The sequence below is a fragment of the Amborella trichopoda genome, chromosome 11, assembly GCF_054954075.1.
Source record: "Amborella trichopoda isolate Santa Cruz 75 chromosome 11, AtrichopodaSantaCruz75HAP2 v2.0, whole genome shotgun sequence".
In the NCBI taxonomy this organism is placed as follows: domain Eukaryota; kingdom Viridiplantae; phylum Streptophyta; class Magnoliopsida; order Amborellales; family Amborellaceae; genus Amborella; species Amborella trichopoda.
Window position 1 is genome coordinate 44,309,639 of NC_142346.1, and position 18,437 is coordinate 44,328,075.

Sequence of the window (18,437 nt, forward strand, 5' to 3'; positions counted from 1 at the left end):
ATTTTACTTACCGGCATTTTTGTCCTATACATTGTGGGGTCATAGTTGCTAATTGTCATGACGACTACAGCTGCCACTATTTATTGGAAAATGTTATGTAGAGCCGACGTTCTAAACAATCAAATTAGATTTTATCTCAAATTTTTCATTAGAAGAGATTGTTTTGATGCTCAAATTTTTTCAAATTGATCATCTCGATATCAAGATGCATGCACATGAGAAAAAGATGGATTTCAAGTTTTAGAAATAGTGCATCTTGTAATGCATTTTTAAAACGTCAATTTTTAAAATTTTTAGATTTTCATAAATGCTTGATCTATACTATTTTTAAGCTTTAAATTTTATAATTAAAAATTAAAATATATTTTAAGACTATCACAAAGATTCCTAATATTAAGCCACTTAACGCCATTTGAAGGTGCGGTTTACCTTGATTGCTTAGAGGCTCGGCTCTATAGAAATCCCACCCCTATTTATTTTGTTCTGATGCAATGTGGGGTCACTGGTTGCATGCAATTCACAAGTGGACAATAAAGTATGTGCCACAAGTACATTAATGGCCAAATGTTTCCAAATATTTTCCTTTATATATAAAAGCCTGGTTAGGGAAATACTTATTCCTCTATGCATATGAAAGAATGGCCCTTTAATCAGGTTAGCTAAAGTTCCTCAGCAGACAACAATGGAGTTTGTAGAAGGAAAACTGAAAGAAGAGAAGTGGTTTGGTGAGACAGTCTTCCCTAGGACCCTCCTCCCCTTTCATAGATGTGAAGATGGAGCCACAACGCTTTCTCCTTCATTTCCCGAGCGCGAAGGGGGAGAAACGCGTTTGGCAGAAGCTGTAAGGGCAAATCGTGTGTGGCTCGATGAACAGTTGAGTCGTCACGGTGCTATACTCTTTCGAGGGTTTGATGTCCGTCGTGCCGAGGACTTTCAAAACGTGGTGGAGGCGTTTGGGTGGGAGGAGATGGATTATGGGATTGGCGACGCCACGCGATCCAAGGTTATCGATCGTGTCTATAGCGCCAACGAGGCTCCGCCCGAGGTGCTCATCGATTTCCACCATGAGATGTCAAATGTGAGAGCCCTCTCCCTATCTCTCTTTCTGTGTTGTTTGTGTGCGCGTCCGTGCTCGTCGTCTTAGATGACCTCCTTGTCTCTCAAAAGTGTCCTTGCTGCTACTCTCTCCTAGTGTTTAAAAATATTGACATCTCCTCAAACTCGCCGCTTCCCAAGCCCAACCATTTCTTGGGGAAATTACGATACAGACACCAGACTCAAGTGACTCATTGAAATTTTATCAAGAAAATTATAAATAGGGACCGTACACCAGACTCAAAATTAGGGCTGATAATTTACCTGGCTTAGATCCAAAATCCGAATTTCAGATCCTATTAGGATCTAGGTATGGATCCATGATTTGGATCCGACCGGGTCAATTTGATCCAAATGGTAATTAAGATTTGATCTGGTTACATGTGTCAAACCCAGTTATTAAATATTATATTTTTTTTTACATGGATACACATGTTATATAGTGTTTTGTTTTGTAATATATTATTTTATAGATATAAAATAATATATAAAATATTTTTGTTGGATCCGATTGGGTCCGGATGTGGATTCAGATTCTATGTATACTTTTCAGATCCCGATGTGGATTCAAATATTCTAGACGCGATTTGGGTTCAGATCTAAATGCATATCCAAATCCTATGTATAGTTTTTGGGTCTGAATTAATCGCAGTGGATACTGACCCGATTCAACCCATTATTAGCCCTACCCAAAAGAATCGGCCAAATTTTTGGGCAACTCCCTCCAACTTTGCTAGGGTATCGAAATATAGGCCAACTCAGGCAAGTTGGTTCAACCAATTTAGGAGTCAATTCTCTCTCTCTCTCGAGTCAAGTAGACAACACTCCTAGTGGATGACTATTGCTTCCAAAACATCAATCCTAACGACATTTCTTTAGAGCAGTGATTGGATGACACAAGCAGCTTGGTTATAAAACTACTTGAGGGCAGATTAGGTATTTTAAAAGGGCTTGTGTACAAATAGACCCCTTTTTTTTTTTTGTTAAACAAAGAAGTTATAATCATTTTGTCTCTTAAATTTAAAAAAATGGGTGGTTGTAAGAGTGTCAGATACAAAGTTAAAAAAAAAAATATCTAACAATCTCGGACTTTATGTTTCACCCATCTCGCACTTTATGACTCATCTCAAGCCATCAAATTTGATATGAGCAAGAATAATTGTGATCTGTACAACAGATAAAAGATAAATGATCGTTTTATAAATAATCTCATTTTAAAAAGATCATTGTACTCACCAAGCCATCCAATTTGTCCATGTGATCTTCATGTATAAAAGATAAATGATCTTTTTATAAACAATCCCATTTTAAAAAGATCATTGTAGTCATTGGGATTGTCATGAAGGCTGATGAACTTCTCTGTCTTCCAAATTTTTCGAGTGGTAGTTTAGTTTATTAAAGAAACTAAGAAAAGTAAAGTTCCATAAAGGGTTAGAGCTAACCTTAGACAATATAACTAGAACTAATAGCAAACGTTAAAGTTGTGAAGTAGGGTCGCTATGGACTGGGCTAGTGTTAGCCCTGGCTTGGCCCTTGTCCTCATAGGGCCTGCCTAGGCCCTAACAGGGCATGGCCAGGCCATTGCCAGCCTTAACACAAAGTAAGTCTAAGAGACCGAAATTTGTGTCTTTTGGGGTGTGGAAGCTAATATTCCACACTAAAAAGTTAAACAAAAAAAAAATTAATATCAGGGATTTTCCTGAGTTAAGCGTTTTAGAATCCAATTCTTTTACTATCCTGTTTTCTTGGATTGTACAAGTCATTTTTCTATTTTCATTTTTATCTATAAGGACTTGTTTGGGACATCGTCATAGTCATATCAAATAAATAATGACGCCTATCTTCAATCATGAAAAATTGTAGTATGAAGCGGTCATGGTCATGTCGAAAAAGTCCCTATCATAGAGAATACGAAAAAAAAAAAAAAAAATTTCTTATTTGGTAGCCTTACTGGGGTTTTAGCATTGTTTTGTAAACAAACATGGTTGCAAAAATATTTTCTATCATGAATAACTGCGGACCAAGCCGAAATGCGTTTTAATTCTAACCAAACGGGGACACCAATATGGTGGTGTTTAAGAAATAATGAATACAAGATATGCACCCAAATGGGGCTGCAACTACTAACAAAATTCGGCCTCACTGTAAAATAACACCCCACATTTCTTGCATTTTACAACAACAAAAAGCTTTTTGATGGATGCGACTAGAAAAAGTTCATCAATAAGCTTTAATAAACCCTTAATTGATAGATATTTTGTTTTTAACTCCAGATTGCTTGGATTTTGTTGGCATTTATGGTTAGATCTGTGACCCTTATTTCATATGAAAGTCGAAAACACTTGGTTTTAAGCCCAAAATGAAAGAGCGTCCACTAAATTTATCCAGCTTCTAGTGATGGAAGAAGGTATAGGAAACCGTGGATCTACGACTTGAAAAAATTGCATATAATGCGAAAAAAAGGCAGGGAAATTATAAACTCATAACATAGATCTTTTAATCTTGACATGGATGCGGGAGACAGAAATACCAATTTCCAAATTGTTGTATGTGGCCCGACCCGTCTCTGCATCAATTAAAGAATAAAATAGGAGATGAAGGATCTTGGGCATCATTATATACTTCCACAGAAATACTTCAAGAAAAATGTTCAAAAATTGCCAAGGTTCCTAAAGTGTCCTTCATATGTCAATAAAAGCCATAGACCCATGGCCATATTGCAAAGACGAAGCTTCTTCCCCCTGTCTCTCTCTCTTTTGCTAGGGCATAAATGCTCAAATGAAAATTTATCTATTTCTCATTTTCTCCTTTGTTTATTGTTTATAGAGAAAAGAATTCCCTTCGAAGGTCATCTTCTTTTGTATGGAGCCCCCACGAGAAGGTGGTGAGACCTCAATACTACCCAGCCACATTATTGTCGAGAAGATGGAGGAGGCCATGCCAGAATTTGTCGATAAATTGGGAAATGTGGGAGCTATTATGCGATTGTGGAACCCAAAGGACTACACTACCAAGAAAATGTTCAGGAGAACGTGGCCACAGATACTACAAACTGAGGACAAGGCCGAAGCAGAAAAGCGGTAAGACTTTATATCCATACATATATATGAGAAAAGATCATGTTAGCCATAAATGGTATAAGTCTAATGGTCCAGACTGAATCTGAGCCAATCTGGTAGTCAAAATCGGATAGTCACACATGTAAAAACTGGTCAAATACCATTTTAGATCTGTCTTTAATTAAATCTGATTTTACTTTTAATTAAAATGACCAAGGCACTGGTCAACGATTCGACCAGTCGGATTACCAGTCCGGTCCTGTCTTGATAACTAGGATTCAAATTGTAAGTTTGATCATCTAAAATATGGACAGTCTAGATTCATAGGTAATGCATAGGTTTCACACAAGGTGATTTGGGGCGTGGTCAATGTTGTGCAAGTCGGCAGCATGGTCCATAGAAAGCAATTTTCTTTAGTGCTGACCCCTATTTCAATGAGTTGTTCTAGAGGGAGCTTGGACTTGAGATCTAGTGAGTGTACTCTTGCCCTCCAACCCTTTGGGCTCTGAGTCGCCAGTGTGTCAAGCCGGAATTCCCCTTATCCGACTGAGGCAAGCCCAATTCGGAGTGACATTATACTTGCCTGAAAAAGAAATACCTTTCTAAGATTTGGGGCTGGCAATGGGTGGGGCGTCCCTACACTCAAAACTTGTGGCTTATGCCACGAACTATGGCCTTAGGGTCGGGCTGGGCCAATGCAAGGCCAAGTAACCCTCTTCTTTTTCTTTATTTTTTCTTTTATTTTTCTTCCTTTGTTTTTGCCTCGGCCCAAGCCCGACTTCTTGTCATTTTCACTAAGATTGAATATAGATTGCCGATTTTTTAAGTGATCAAATCTAAGCATTTAGGAACACAAAATCTTTTTCTGTAATATTTTTGTTAAGGAAAATTGTTTCAAGTGGTTGGATCGCATTTCTACATATGTGGTCTAGAAAGTGTAAAGCATCCATCTTAAAGATGGATGCAAGTAGGTGTTCCATCTAAAAACAAAAAAATCTAACGGTCCAAATGTTTTTTTACTATAATTTTACTACTAGTTTTTAAATTTATTTACTTTTTCATATTCATGATCTCCATGTTAGATATTACATATCCTTAAAAATTAAGTCTAAAAATCCATCTCAAAAATAGGCTTATTAAGAGGCCCGTATTTCTACATATGCGAGCTTGGCCGCATAGAAACAAGGTCCTTTTGTTAAATAGTCTCCTAGTAATTCTAAAGTAGATCCCGATTTTTAAGCTGGAAAAGCCCACCTAAGTAACTCTTTTGCTCAAGGGAGTACTTATGTAGTGTGATACCTGTGATTATGTAGTCATAGAAAATTTGAATATGAAGAAAGAAAAAAAGGAGGACCTGGATCCCGCAATTCCTTGGTTCTTCAGCCAAGAATCGCCTGGTCCCTATCTGGTCCTGCATGAGCTCTTAGAATGAGAATCATTTTAAACAACTCCAAACCAAAGCTGTTATAAAATTATGAGCTCTTAGAATGAGAATCATTTTAAACAACTCCAAACCAAAGCTGTTATAAAATTCAGACTATTTCTGGTCCTCTTTTTGCTTCTCTATTTAGACATTGGTTTTTTTGAGTAAATTAGAGATGCTATTTGGATATAAGCCAATTCAAAATTTCAAACCTTTCCTCATTGACTCTTCATTGTCCAACATAGGGCTCTGATGAAACTAGGTTGCAACTCAGTTAAATTTCTAGAGGATGGGAGAGCTGAATTTGAATATGGGCCCTTAAACCCAATAAGAACTTTTCATGGGGGGCGCAGGGCTTGGTTCCTCACCATTGTAGGCTACAGTGGCAAGCCTGAAGACGACATGGGTTTGAGCTTTGCGGATGGGACTCCATTTCCTAATGAAGCCTTCAAAACCTACAAGAAGATTAGGGATGAGAACAACGTGAATATAAGATGGGAAAAGGGTGATATCTTGCTTCTTGACAACCTTGCTGTTCAGCATGCTCGGAGGCCCGGGAAGCCGCCTCGCATCATTTTAGCTTCACTGTGCAAGTGAATTCTAGTTTCTCTCTCTTTGTATGTGTGCGCGCGTGCTTTGTTTTTGCTTCATTATGCAAGTAAATTTTACAAACTTCCAATCAATTTTAAAATTTCGCGACTTCGTAACTCACACCAAGCCATCCAATTTGATATCTAGTACATAAGGTAAAAGAAAATTGTTTTATGCGGATTGGACTATATTTCTATAATATGCGGTTTAGAGGTATAAAGCATCTATGGATGCAAATAGGTGATCCATCTAAAAACAAGTGTAATTGTCGGTCCAAATGTTTTTTTAATATAATTATTATTTTTAATTTTTCAAATTTTTTTAAAATTTATATATTATCTAAGGGGTGTGGTTTTCATAAGGTTGCAACCTTAAACAATCTAACTAAGGTGTACCTTCAAAATTTATCATAATATATAATTTTGATGTAAAATGTTCTTAGGATTATCTCAAAATTTATCTTTATATCTAATTACAAAATTTTAAATTTCAAAAAATAGTTAAAATCAAGTGGATTTATAAAGATATAAAAATCTTGAAAATGGACGGTGTAGATAATATGTTGTAAGATGCATTATTTCTAAGACTTAAAATCTTTTTATTTTTCATAATCATGATGTCGAGATGTGGTTTTTCAACATTAAAATAATCTTTTCCGATGGATTTTTAGGTGCATTCGTAATTTTACATTGTAAGGTTGCAACTTATATAAATTTTTTTCTTATCTAAAGGATCAAATTATATTTAAAAAATATATTTATAGCCAAGCCCGTATTTTTACAATATACATGCTAGCCACATACAAACCGTCTAAATGGACGATCCCTGCGCGCGATCGCATTTTTTTCTTCAAACTCTTTCAATGATGGTTTGGCCATATGAATGTTTTATTCCAATAGCATTATTGCTAAAAAAAAAAACAATGCCATTTTTGTTATCATAAGATTTTACATTTTTACCCCTCAAGTGAACCCTGTTCTAGGAGTTATTTTAGGGTAACCAAATTCTGGGGATGGAACTACCTCAACCAAGCAAACAAGGAAAGAGTAGGCAAATGTATGCGCCTGGAGAAAATAATGTTTCAAGATTAAAGTAGATAGAAACTCTTAAAATCCAATTGTTTTTGTTTTTTTTGTAAATACTCATCTGGTGATCCTACAGTGAATCCTAACATTTCAGAATGAGAAAATACTCCTTAGTACCCAATTTACTTAGTTTATAGAGTGCTTTCCATGGAAGCGCATTATACATTATATGCGCATTTTATTTTTAGAAAAAGTTATCTAAGATTGCAATATCAAAATTTAGAATTAAGGTGTACCTCAAAAAGGCATCATAAAAGGTTGTTTGATGCTGGGAAACCCTCTTATTGATTATCTCGACGTCGAGATGTATGAATATGAAAAGAAAAAAAGATTTTGAGTTCTAAAAATATTGTATCTCGTGACATATTGTTTAGACCGTCCATTTTTTAAATTTTCTAAGTGTTTATAGATCCACCTGATGTGATCTATTTTTAAAATTTAAGATTTTATAATTAGAGATGAAAGTAAATTATCAAGCTATCCTATTTTTTTTTTCACCAAAATTATATTTATGACAAAATTTGGAGGTACGTCTTAATGATTGTTTAAGATTGCAACTTTATACAAACCACAGTTTTTATTTTTTAATCTGTCTTTTTCATTATGAAATTTGTTGTATAAGTGTGTTTATTTTCTCGGTTGTCAAGTTTTGACCAAACCGGTAATTCGATTGGTCGGACTGCCAATTGATGCCTTAATCATTCTAGTCCAAGGTAAAAACTGGCTTTAGTCGAAAATTGGTCAGGATCAATATTTGATCGGTTTCGACTAATCGGATCAGCAAGTTTTTATGGGTTCAACTAGGTAAGTAAGGTTTAGCAAATTTTTTGATACATTTTACCTTTTTAGATTAGGAAAAATTTTAGATAAAGTTGACACTGGAGAATTAAGTTGCACCTCTAAAATATTTTTAAGGTGCATTTCTTATTGTTTAAGGTTGCAACCTTATACAAACCACATCTTTTAAATTATTATACCGAATTTTGTTTCTACTTTTTTATAATTCAATCCAACCAGTTCGATTAGTGGTTGGACTAGTTTTGACTAGATCAAACTCCTTATCAGTTTAGTAGCCTCGTTTTAAAGCTAGAAATTACTCAGACCCAACCCAAGACTCGACTACCTGGCCTAGTCCAAATCCGAGTATGGGTCCAAGATTTGGACCTAGAGGGTCGGTTCAAGTCCAAATCTTGGAATTGAATAGTAAATTGGGTCAAATCCAAGTCCATGTGGACTCACCTAGGACCTAATCCTACCCGGTCCGATCCTTATAACATTATGCATCGGAGCAACGTTCAAAAAAGCAGATCGGTGAGTTGAATTGTTCACACTCATACCCTTGTCAGATCGGCGGGTTGGATCAGAGAATTAGCAAAATTGGTAAATTTTGTCCAAAATATTTTTTAAAAAAATCATTATAAATATCTAAAAATAATGTTATTTAGTTTCTAAAAGAAATTAAAAGTGGTTTATTATGTACTTTCATTACTTTGTAAAAATAGATGAATAATGAAATCTTGTTTCATGTCTGGATGTTCATATAATTATTAATTCTAATATAGTATCATAATATATCATCAAATAATTTAAACATATTAGAAAACACTTCCATATTATAAGATTAAAAAATAATTTCTTATATAAATAAAAATCATATCACATCAAATTATCAAACATTTATTAATTTGCTTTACTCATCCAAAATTATCAGAACCTAACTATAATATTACATATTGAAATTGAAATTGTTGGTTTACGTATCTATGTTAATTTCATTAATTTTTGTACATTGTAATTTTATATATAATTTCATTAATTTCATTATAATTTTATTAATTTTATATATTATATATAATTTTGTTGTTGCAACTATATATATATATATATAATCTAAAAAAGAAAAAGAAAATTTATTTTATAGATCATTTCATTTTATAGATGTCCTTATATAATAAGAGAGAAAGAAAGAGCGCTATTTATAGACCGTTTAATTATTACGTCATTGTGTATATGGGAGAAAGACAAAGCACTATTTTTTTACCATTGAATTTAGGGAAAGGTATCTATACTTCCCCTAGAGCATAGATGATCTATGCTTCCCCTACCATCTAGTCATCCAATTTTGATCAAGAAAGTCACTAACCGTTTGATCTTATATCCGATGTCTTAGATATTTTATTTTTAGTTTTTTTATACAAATTGTATGAAAATAAAATTTGGTACGTGCCATCTTCTCATTGGGGTGCACCTATAAAAAATATTAAAAATAATTTTTCGATAAAATATAATGACCAAAACACCCTTTAAAACTTTCAGGGGTATTTTGGTTATTTTATTTTATTGAAAATATTTTTTTAATATTTTTCGCTTGTGCGAGTTTAATAGAGGAATGGACATCCAAAATTTGGTGTCAAAATAGTTTATAAAAAAAACATTAAAAATAAAATAGTGTAAAGACGTGACATTGTGATTGAATTCGTGAAGTTCACCGGTAAAAAAAATGGACTAGCCACAAGCACCTATTTTTTAATTGGAAAAGAATAAAAAAATTAGGAAAAAAAAGTCTAAAAAATGGAAAAAAATTTCAAAAAAAAGTATGACATCATAACAGGATTTGCTGATATCTTAATAGGCGATTGCCTATCCATGACGTCATTTACTAATTCATGATATCATCAATGTTAATGGATCGGAAATGGTTAGACCAATACCCGATTCAGATCAAACAAATCCAGATCGGATCAAAGATTTTCGAACACTCCATAAGAGCAATATTGTATATTTACTATCTTAGACGAAAGAAATAGTTAGGAGTACTCTTTAGGTTTCCGAAAGAACCATTTAGGAGTACTCATTAGGTTTGGAATTTTGGGATCCACCTAAGAAATCACCATGTGATAAACTCCAGATGAGAAAAATCCGCTGGTAGCTTTTTTTTCTCTCATGAAGGAGTAAATGTACACCATGCTCGCTTGGGAGCATGGTATATGCACCAATGATGTAGACAACACTGGTTCGCTACAAAATCAACAGGTCCGACTTGAGAATCGATCACCCCATTTTGGTTTTGCGTATATATTCTAGAAGGCAACCGATAGTGCCGCACAGTAAAATGGTGATCCATACCGTCAGTCCACTGATCTGGCTCAGTTTATGTCCAGTTCATTATTGTTTCATGTATTTTTTTGTCGGTTCACTAATTTTTCACACAGTAAAACAATGATCCGAACTCCTGACTCATCGATCCGGACCGAGATTTTTGGGGAACCCGATTTGGGCGACATAAGTGATGGTTATTAACTTCCCAAGAAAAGGTTACATATAGGTGCCGCTATTTCTTGTTGTCATGCATTGTGATGACAGTTGTCGTCATAGTTGTATGCATTCACGTTTTTCACACAGTAAAACAATGATCCGAACTACTGACTCATCGATCCGGACCGAGATTTTTGGGGAGCCCTATGTGGACGACATAAGTGATGGTTATTACCTTCCCAAGAAAGGGTTACATATAGGGGCCGCTATTTCTTGTTGTCATGCATTGTGATGACAGTTGTCATCATAGTTATAGGCATTCACGTTTTTCACACAGTAAAACAATGATCCGAACTACTGACTCATCGATCCGGACCGAGATTTTTGGGGAGCCCGATTTGGGCGACATAAGTGATGGTTATTACCTTGGGTTGCATATAGGCGCCGCTATTTCTTGTTGCCATGCATTGTGATGACAGTTGTCATCATAGTTGTATGCATTCACGTTTTGATGATAAATATGTGCCGGATGTACATTAATGGGCAAATGTTTCCAAATCTTTAACTAGTTTGTGCGTCACTTTTGTCAATACATATATGGAAAAGCATGTCCTCTAATATGATTGGCTAAACAGCTTGGCTATATATATGAACGAATGCATGGGCCTGTGATCAGGTTAGGTTAGCTAAAGCACATTAGTGACCAAAAATGGAGTTTGTAGAAGGAAAAGTGAAAGAAGAGAAGTGGTTTGGTGAGATAGTGTTTCCTAGGACTCTCCTACCCTCTCATGGATTTGAAGATGGGCTTTCTACTCCCTCGCATGAAGGGGGAGAAACGCGTTTGGCAGAGGCCGTAAGGGCAAATCGTGGGTGGCTCGATGAACAGTTGAGCCGGCACGGTGCTATTCTCTTTCGAGGGTTTGATGTGCATCGTGCAGAGGACTTTGGGAGCGTGGTGGAGGCGTTTGGGTGGGAGGAGATGGTTTACGAGGCTGGTGGCGCCGTGCGCTCCAAGGTTGCTGATCGTGTCTACACTGCCAATGAGTCTCCACCTGAGAAGCTCATTGATTTCCATCATGAGATGTCATATGTGAGCTCCTCCCCCCCCCCCTTCCCCTTCTCTCCTCTCTTTATGCGATTTCATGCATGACATTGTTTCCTTGTGTCTCGAAATTTCCTTGGTGGTACTCTCTCTCTCTCTCTCTCTCTCTCTTTAAATATAAACTCGGCTCCGACTCGCCACTCCCTAAGGCCCACCAATTGTTGGGAAAATTACAATACATGCCCTAGTTTTAGGAGACCCACCCAAGTTTTTTTGGGGAAGGACTCGAGGCTCCGAAGAATCGGCCAACATTATGGTCAATCCCTTCCAAAATTGCAAGAGTCATGAATCCGAGTGAACTCGGATGAATCTCAATTGGTTCTACTATCTTATATCTCTCATATATATATATATATATATATATTGGTTTAAAAAACGGATCGAGCATCCCAAAAATCCATTCGAATCGGTGAATCGGTAATCCGAATCGAAAATCGGTTGAATCGATAAAATTAAACCTTAAAAAAATCTAAAAAAATTATTAAAATTCATTATGAATATTGTTTTTTAGGAATCTAATAAAAAATAAGGGTACTACATTATTAACTTTCATTTTTTTCCATCAATATGTGAATATTGAAATGTTCTTTCACTGTATGAACTTATGTTAATCATTAAATTTACATCACACAAAAGAAAAATTATAGAATTATCATGGATGAAGTATATAACCATACATGGGTTACAATAAGAATGGATTAAAACGATTAAAAATGGCCACCAAAATCTCGAATCGGTCGGATTCACCCTTAAAAAAATTTAAAAAGATTATTAAAAATCATTATAAATGTTGTTTTTTAAGAATCCAATAAGAAATGAGGGTACTACATTAATAACTTTTTTTTTTGCATCAATATGGGAATATTGAGATGTTCGTTTCCTGTATGAAGAATATTATCAAACATTTATTAAAACTTAACTAAATACAATATTATATATTGAAATTAGAATTATTGGTTTGTATTTTATTATTTTATCATCATTTTACTATACAAATAATAATAAATTTGAAATTTGTCTTATATTATCATCTGATTTAAAAATCTAATTTACAACTACAAAAAAAAATAATATATTGCATAATTCGAATGTAAATAAATTAATATAAAAAATACAAGATTTTATTATCGTTGTAATTAGTATAATTATTAGTTACAATATTATAATAAATGTGATTAAAAACAAGGGTATGACCCTCACAAATAAATAATTATAATGTATAATAATTGGTGTTGATATAAAAATAAAATTTTGTAATATAAATTTACAATCATATTTTAATAAAATTAGAAAAATAAATAAAGAAATTTATATTAATGTGAGATAATTGATAAAGCAACTTGAAATAAATTCTAAAGCGGTCTGAGCTAGTGTTATTTTTCGCTCTTAAAATATCTCATAAACTAGTATTTTTTTAATCATCTATAAACCAATATTAATATTATTTTTTGTTTCTTTTAATATCCTATGAGCTAATAAAATAATTTCATATAATTATGTTAATTTTTGTAAATTATTATATGAAATTTTATTTTTACAATTATATACAATTAAAGATTAATTATATGTACTTTATATTTGTATATTATAAAAATAAAAATAATGAATCTGAAAAAGATTAAATATTTAAAATAAATAAATATAATTAATCTTAAAAATATTAAATATTAAAAATAAATAAATATAATTAATCTTAAAAATAACTATAGACCATTTCATTTGTCCTTATATGAGAGAGAAAGATTTATTTATAGAACCCACATATCCCTACCCAATACAAACACTATATATAATTTGGAACAAATTGTAACTATTGTTTAAATAAAGTGCACGCTTTTGCAGCAACGTTGGGCCATAAAAATGATGTGGGACAAACTAAACGTATATAAGCAATTGCAAACTCCCAAATTAAAGTTTTGCCCGAGGGAATAAATGTATACTATTGTCCTAAGGGAGAATTATATACTAACTACTGATATATATTCTGTTGCTAGCTGTTGTCACAACTCGAGAAAGCTAGGAGTTTGTTGGCATTTATGATTAAATCTGTGTGGTTTTGTTTCATACAAAAATTGAAAGAACTTGGTTTTAAGCCCAAAGTGAAATGGCATCCACTCAAATTTTTCCCAACTTCTTGCGATGGGAGAAGGTATAGCCACTTGAAACCGTGAATCTATGACTTGAAAAAATGGCATATAATACAATAAAAAGGTAGGGAAATTACAAAGTCATAGCATAGTCGTTTTAATGTCTGAAATGGATGGGGGAGTCAGAAATACCAGTTTCCAAATTGGCCTTTTAGGCCCGATCCGTCTGTGCATCATTTAAAAAGTAAAACGGGGAGAGGAGGGGATTTAGGCAACATTGTATCATTTTATAGAAAAAATGGAAGAAAAATAGTTTTAAAAATGTCTAAATTTCTAAATTGTCACACACAAGTATGTGTCTTTGGTAATATCAGGAAAAAAAACAAGCACACGCTTTTTCCTATAACAACCTCCCTCCTTGTCTCTCTGTTTTGGAAGGGCATAAATGCCTTTGTTGCTCAAATGAGCCCTATTTCTCATTGTCTCCTTTGTTGTTATCGTAGAGCAAAAAATTCCCTTCCAAGATCTTCTTCTTTTGTATGGAGGCCCCACCAGAAGGCGGTGAGACCTCCATACTACTTAGCCACATTGTTGTTGAGAAGATGGAGGAGGCCTTGCCTGAATTTGTCAATAAATTGGGAAATGTGGGAGCTATTATCCGAGTATGGACCCCAAAAATCGCTTCCAAGAAACAGTTTAGGAGAACGTGGCAACAAGTACTACAAACTGATGACAAGAACGAAGCAGGAAAGCAGTAAGATTTTACTTTTTTTGGTTTATTTTGGTAGTTGATTGAGCATCGAGGGGTCTTTTTTTCGTGATGTGAATGGAAATAAGACATCACATTTTGGCATCCCAAAACCCTGTAACTTCTAAAAAAAATTAAAGCCCGGATTTATTTGTATTTAATAACTCTTCAAAATACAATCAACAACCCTGTAACTTCTAAAAGTAATTAAAGCCCGGATTTATTTGTATTTAATAACTCTTCAAAATGCAATCAACAATGTTAAAAGGTGAAGGTTTATATGCATCGGGGGACGCATTCTTGTATTTGTGTTTCGTAAGGCATAAGCCATCCATCTCAAAGATGGAAGTAAATGGCGGTCCCTCCAAAAAATTTAAAATCATTGGTCCAAATATTTCTTTCAAAAATTATTACTTTTTATTTTCAAAAATTATTTATTTTAACATATTAATAATCTCCATGTTAGAGATTATATACTAAAAAATTATGGCCAAAATCCATTTCAAAAATAGATTATTAAGAGTGGGTACATTTATGCCTATGAGTACGGGGACTGATAGAAACTACGTCCATGTAGTCTACTAATTGGCCAATTTACTATATTAATCTCTACTAATGAGCATTAATCGAGTGATTTGTGCACTAATCAACAATTTATTGTAAAGATAGCTCAAATTGTGCATTGTTAATACATTTAAAAATCGATGACCACTTGGAAAAATCTCGAAAATTCACAGTCTAAAAACAAATTACAATATGGACTATTTTCAAGACTTGGTATCCATTTTTTCTCATGTCCGATTTGAAGATTTTTGGTCATCGAAATAACCTTTTCTATTGGATTTTGGAGGTGCGCCTTAATTTAATTGTTAAGGGCCTTGCCTTTAGATAATCGTTTTCCTTTATGGGTTTTAGGGGGTGTGGGTTATGTACGGTTGAGGCGCTAAACAGTCAAATTTAGACCCACCCTCAAATAGTATCAAAAGACATTGTTTCAATACTAGAAATCTTTGTGATGGCCTGAAAATTTATTGTTATATCTAATTATAAAATATAAAGCTTGAAAAATAATGTAGAAAGAGGAGATCTATGAATACATGAAAATCTTGAAAATTAATGGTTTAGAAAATGCATTACATGATGTACTATTTCTAAGTCAAGAAATTCAGTTTTTCTCATGTTTATATCTTGAGGTTAAGATGATCGATTTGAGAATTTTTCAGCATCCAAAAAACCTTTTCAAGTGAATTTTTAGTTGTGCTTTAATTTGATTGTTTAGGGCCTCACCCTTCTATAAACGTAAAGCGTATACTTTTTGTACAGTATGGCCATTAGATGAAAAATTGACTAGCTGGGAAGTGTATCTTTAACTGACCTCAAAGTCAAAGAAAAAGCTTCTTTAACATTGTGGCGTGCCCTTAGCCTACCAATTTCCCGTCTAATGGCTAGGGATGATGATAATATTCTTATATCAAAGACAAACGGTCTTGCATACAAAATAGCTTGTGTCAATCATTTTATTTGATTTATTTTATCAATTCAATTGTTGGTATCTTCTTCCGAGATTCAATTTCTACTAGTATGCAACCAAAGTACAACCATTGCTTTAAAGTTGTCCTACCTTTTTTTGGCTAAATAAATAGGCCAAGGTTTTTTTTTTTTGGGTAGTTCAGCGGTAGGTATCAAACTTTTGTAATATTATGTAATCTCCTTTAATTACTAGTTCACTGAAAAAGTATTGTTTCAGGTGCCTAAAATTTTTTCCGAAACCCAATTATGCATGTAACATTTTTTTGTTTTGCTTATTTTATATCACAATATAAAAAACAATACATGTAAATTTTGAACATTGTTTACAATTTTTTTTGGGATTTTTTACCCAAATTTTATTTTTCAACAAAAGTCGGGGCACTAATTGGCCGATTTAGTTAGAATTGGTCCCACTAATCGGATCGGGCCAGGATCAACTAGTCTGCCCCATTCATGCTTTTGAAGATACTTGATAAAGCCTCAACTCAACTCTACAAGAAACCCTTGTAATGGTTTTCAAAATTTATATCTACCCATAACTATAGTATTTGAAGCTCAAAAAATATTGCAAATTTGGAGGATCTATGAACTCGTGAACTAAAAGTTTGATAAATGTGTTACAAGATATAAAGTATGTTTAGGGCTAGAAATTCAGGATTTTTTTTTTAGATCCATAATTCTCAAAGTAGAGATGATTGGTTGGCAAGATTTCCTATATTGAAAATGCATTCTCAAGTGAGAATAGATGTGCAACTATAGGCCATCAAATTACCTTCTTAAACTGCAATAGTATTTTCATTATAAATGCACTTGAACCTTAGTATAATAATTATCTTTATTATTTCAAGAAAAATTTAAGGAAAAAGTTTATACAAGGTTGCAACCTTAAAAGGTAAAATTAAAGATGCACCTCAAAAATCCATCAAAAAATGTTGCTTTAATGTTGAAAAAATCCTCTAATTGATCATCTCGATGTCGAGATGTATAAATATGGAAAAACAAAAAGAGTTCAAGTCCCATAAATAGTCCATCTTGCATCACTTATCTAGACAATATGTTTTAAGGATTTTCATATGTTTATAGATCTACTTGATTTTAACTATTTTTGGTATTTAAAATTTTATAATTAGATATGAAAATATATTTTGAGATAATCCTAAGAATGTTTTACACCAAAATTATATATTATTATATAATTTGGCGGTGCGCCTTAATTGGATTGTTTAAAGTTGCAACAACTACACCCAAATTTCAATTGTGCTTTTGCTACCATGACAAAAGTATATTTTGTTTTTTTGAGTAATAATTTAATGTGATCTTAATTGGAGGCCTAGCAAACCTTTCCTCATCGACTCTTCATTGTCCAACATAGGGCTCTGCTGAAGCTAGCTTGCAACTCAGTTGAATTTCTAGAGGATGGGGGGGCTGAACTTGTATTTGGACCCTTGAACCCAATAAGAACTTTTCAAGGGGGGCTCAGGGCCTGGTTCTTCACCATTGTAGGCTACACTGGCAAGCTTGATGACATGAGTGTATGCTTTGGAGATGGGACTCCATTTCCTGATGAAGCCTTCAATACTTACAAGAAGATTAGGGATGAAATCAATGTGAATATAAGATGGCAAAAGGGTGATATCTTGCTTCTTGACAACCTTGCTGTTCAGCATGCGCGGAGGCCCGGAAAGCCTCCTCGCGTCATTTTAGCTTCATTGTGCAAGTGAATTCCAGTCTCTCACTCTCTGTACGTGTGTGTGTGTGCGCGTGAGTACAAGTGAATTCTATAGTCTCTTTCGCTAGTCAATTCTGTAAGTAGTACCATAGGGAGTTAGTTTTCAGTGTGTTCCCATGGAAGCCCGTTATAGACATTTTCCATTTTGTAATTTTCCCTTGTTCAGAAATTTGTTGTATGAGTGTGTTTATTTGCTTTGCGCATGAGCATAATTTACATTTTTTTCTCAGGCAAAAACGCTACTCAAGAGCAATTTTTAGATCTAAAATTTTAGGATCCACCTAAGAATCACCATGACAAATTTCAGAAAGAATCACCATGTGATAAATTTCAGAAGGAAAAAAGTGGATTGAGTTCTTCTAACCTTCCAATAATCGGAAGGTTTTGTTTAATCTAGGGGCAAAATATTTTGCTTCTTGAAATAACTTAAAAATTACTTTAGAACAATGATCCAATGCTTTATTGCTTAGACGAAAAGCAGTTTGTGTGTCAAGGGACGTACCTCTATAATAGTCATGTAACATCCATCTTGCTGATGGATGATAAAAAATAGTAGCCCCAAAAAAATTTCAAATTGATGATGTTAAAACTATGTCAAAAGATTTTTATTTTGTTAAAAAAATCTTCCAGGTTTCTACTCATCGTAGTTGAGATTTTCATTCCCTAAAACTTTGAATCTAAAATCCATTTCTAAAATAGATTTTGGAGAGAGGACTCATTTAAATAGGTGTAT

The 18,437-nt window shown here is 33.8% G+C and overlaps 2 protein-coding genes across 2 annotated transcripts; both read left to right on the forward strand.

Moving 5' to 3' along the window:
* Window positions 1-624: 624 nt before the first annotated feature.
* LOC18448370 (clavaminate synthase-like protein At3g21360) lies at window positions 625-6,288 on the forward strand. Its single transcript, XM_006858438.4, has 3 exons — window positions 625-1,078; window positions 3,922-4,175; window positions 5,823-6,288. The coding sequence occupies exons 1-3, from the start codon at window positions 683-685 to the stop codon at window positions 6,172-6,174; spliced, it is 1,002 nt and encodes a 333-aa protein (XP_006858500.1). The 5' UTR covers window positions 625-682; the 3' UTR covers window positions 6,175-6,288.
* Window positions 6,289-11,112: 4,824 nt separating this feature from the next.
* LOC18448371 (clavaminate synthase-like protein At3g21360) lies at window positions 11,113-17,941 on the forward strand. Its single transcript, XM_011630338.3, has 3 exons — window positions 11,113-11,598; window positions 14,201-14,451; window positions 17,348-17,941. Exons 1-3 carry the CDS (start codon window positions 11,218-11,220, stop codon window positions 17,694-17,696), a joined length of 981 nt encoding a protein of 326 aa, XP_011628640.1. The 5' UTR covers window positions 11,113-11,217; the 3' UTR covers window positions 17,697-17,941.
* Window positions 17,942-18,437: the final 496 nt, after the last annotated feature.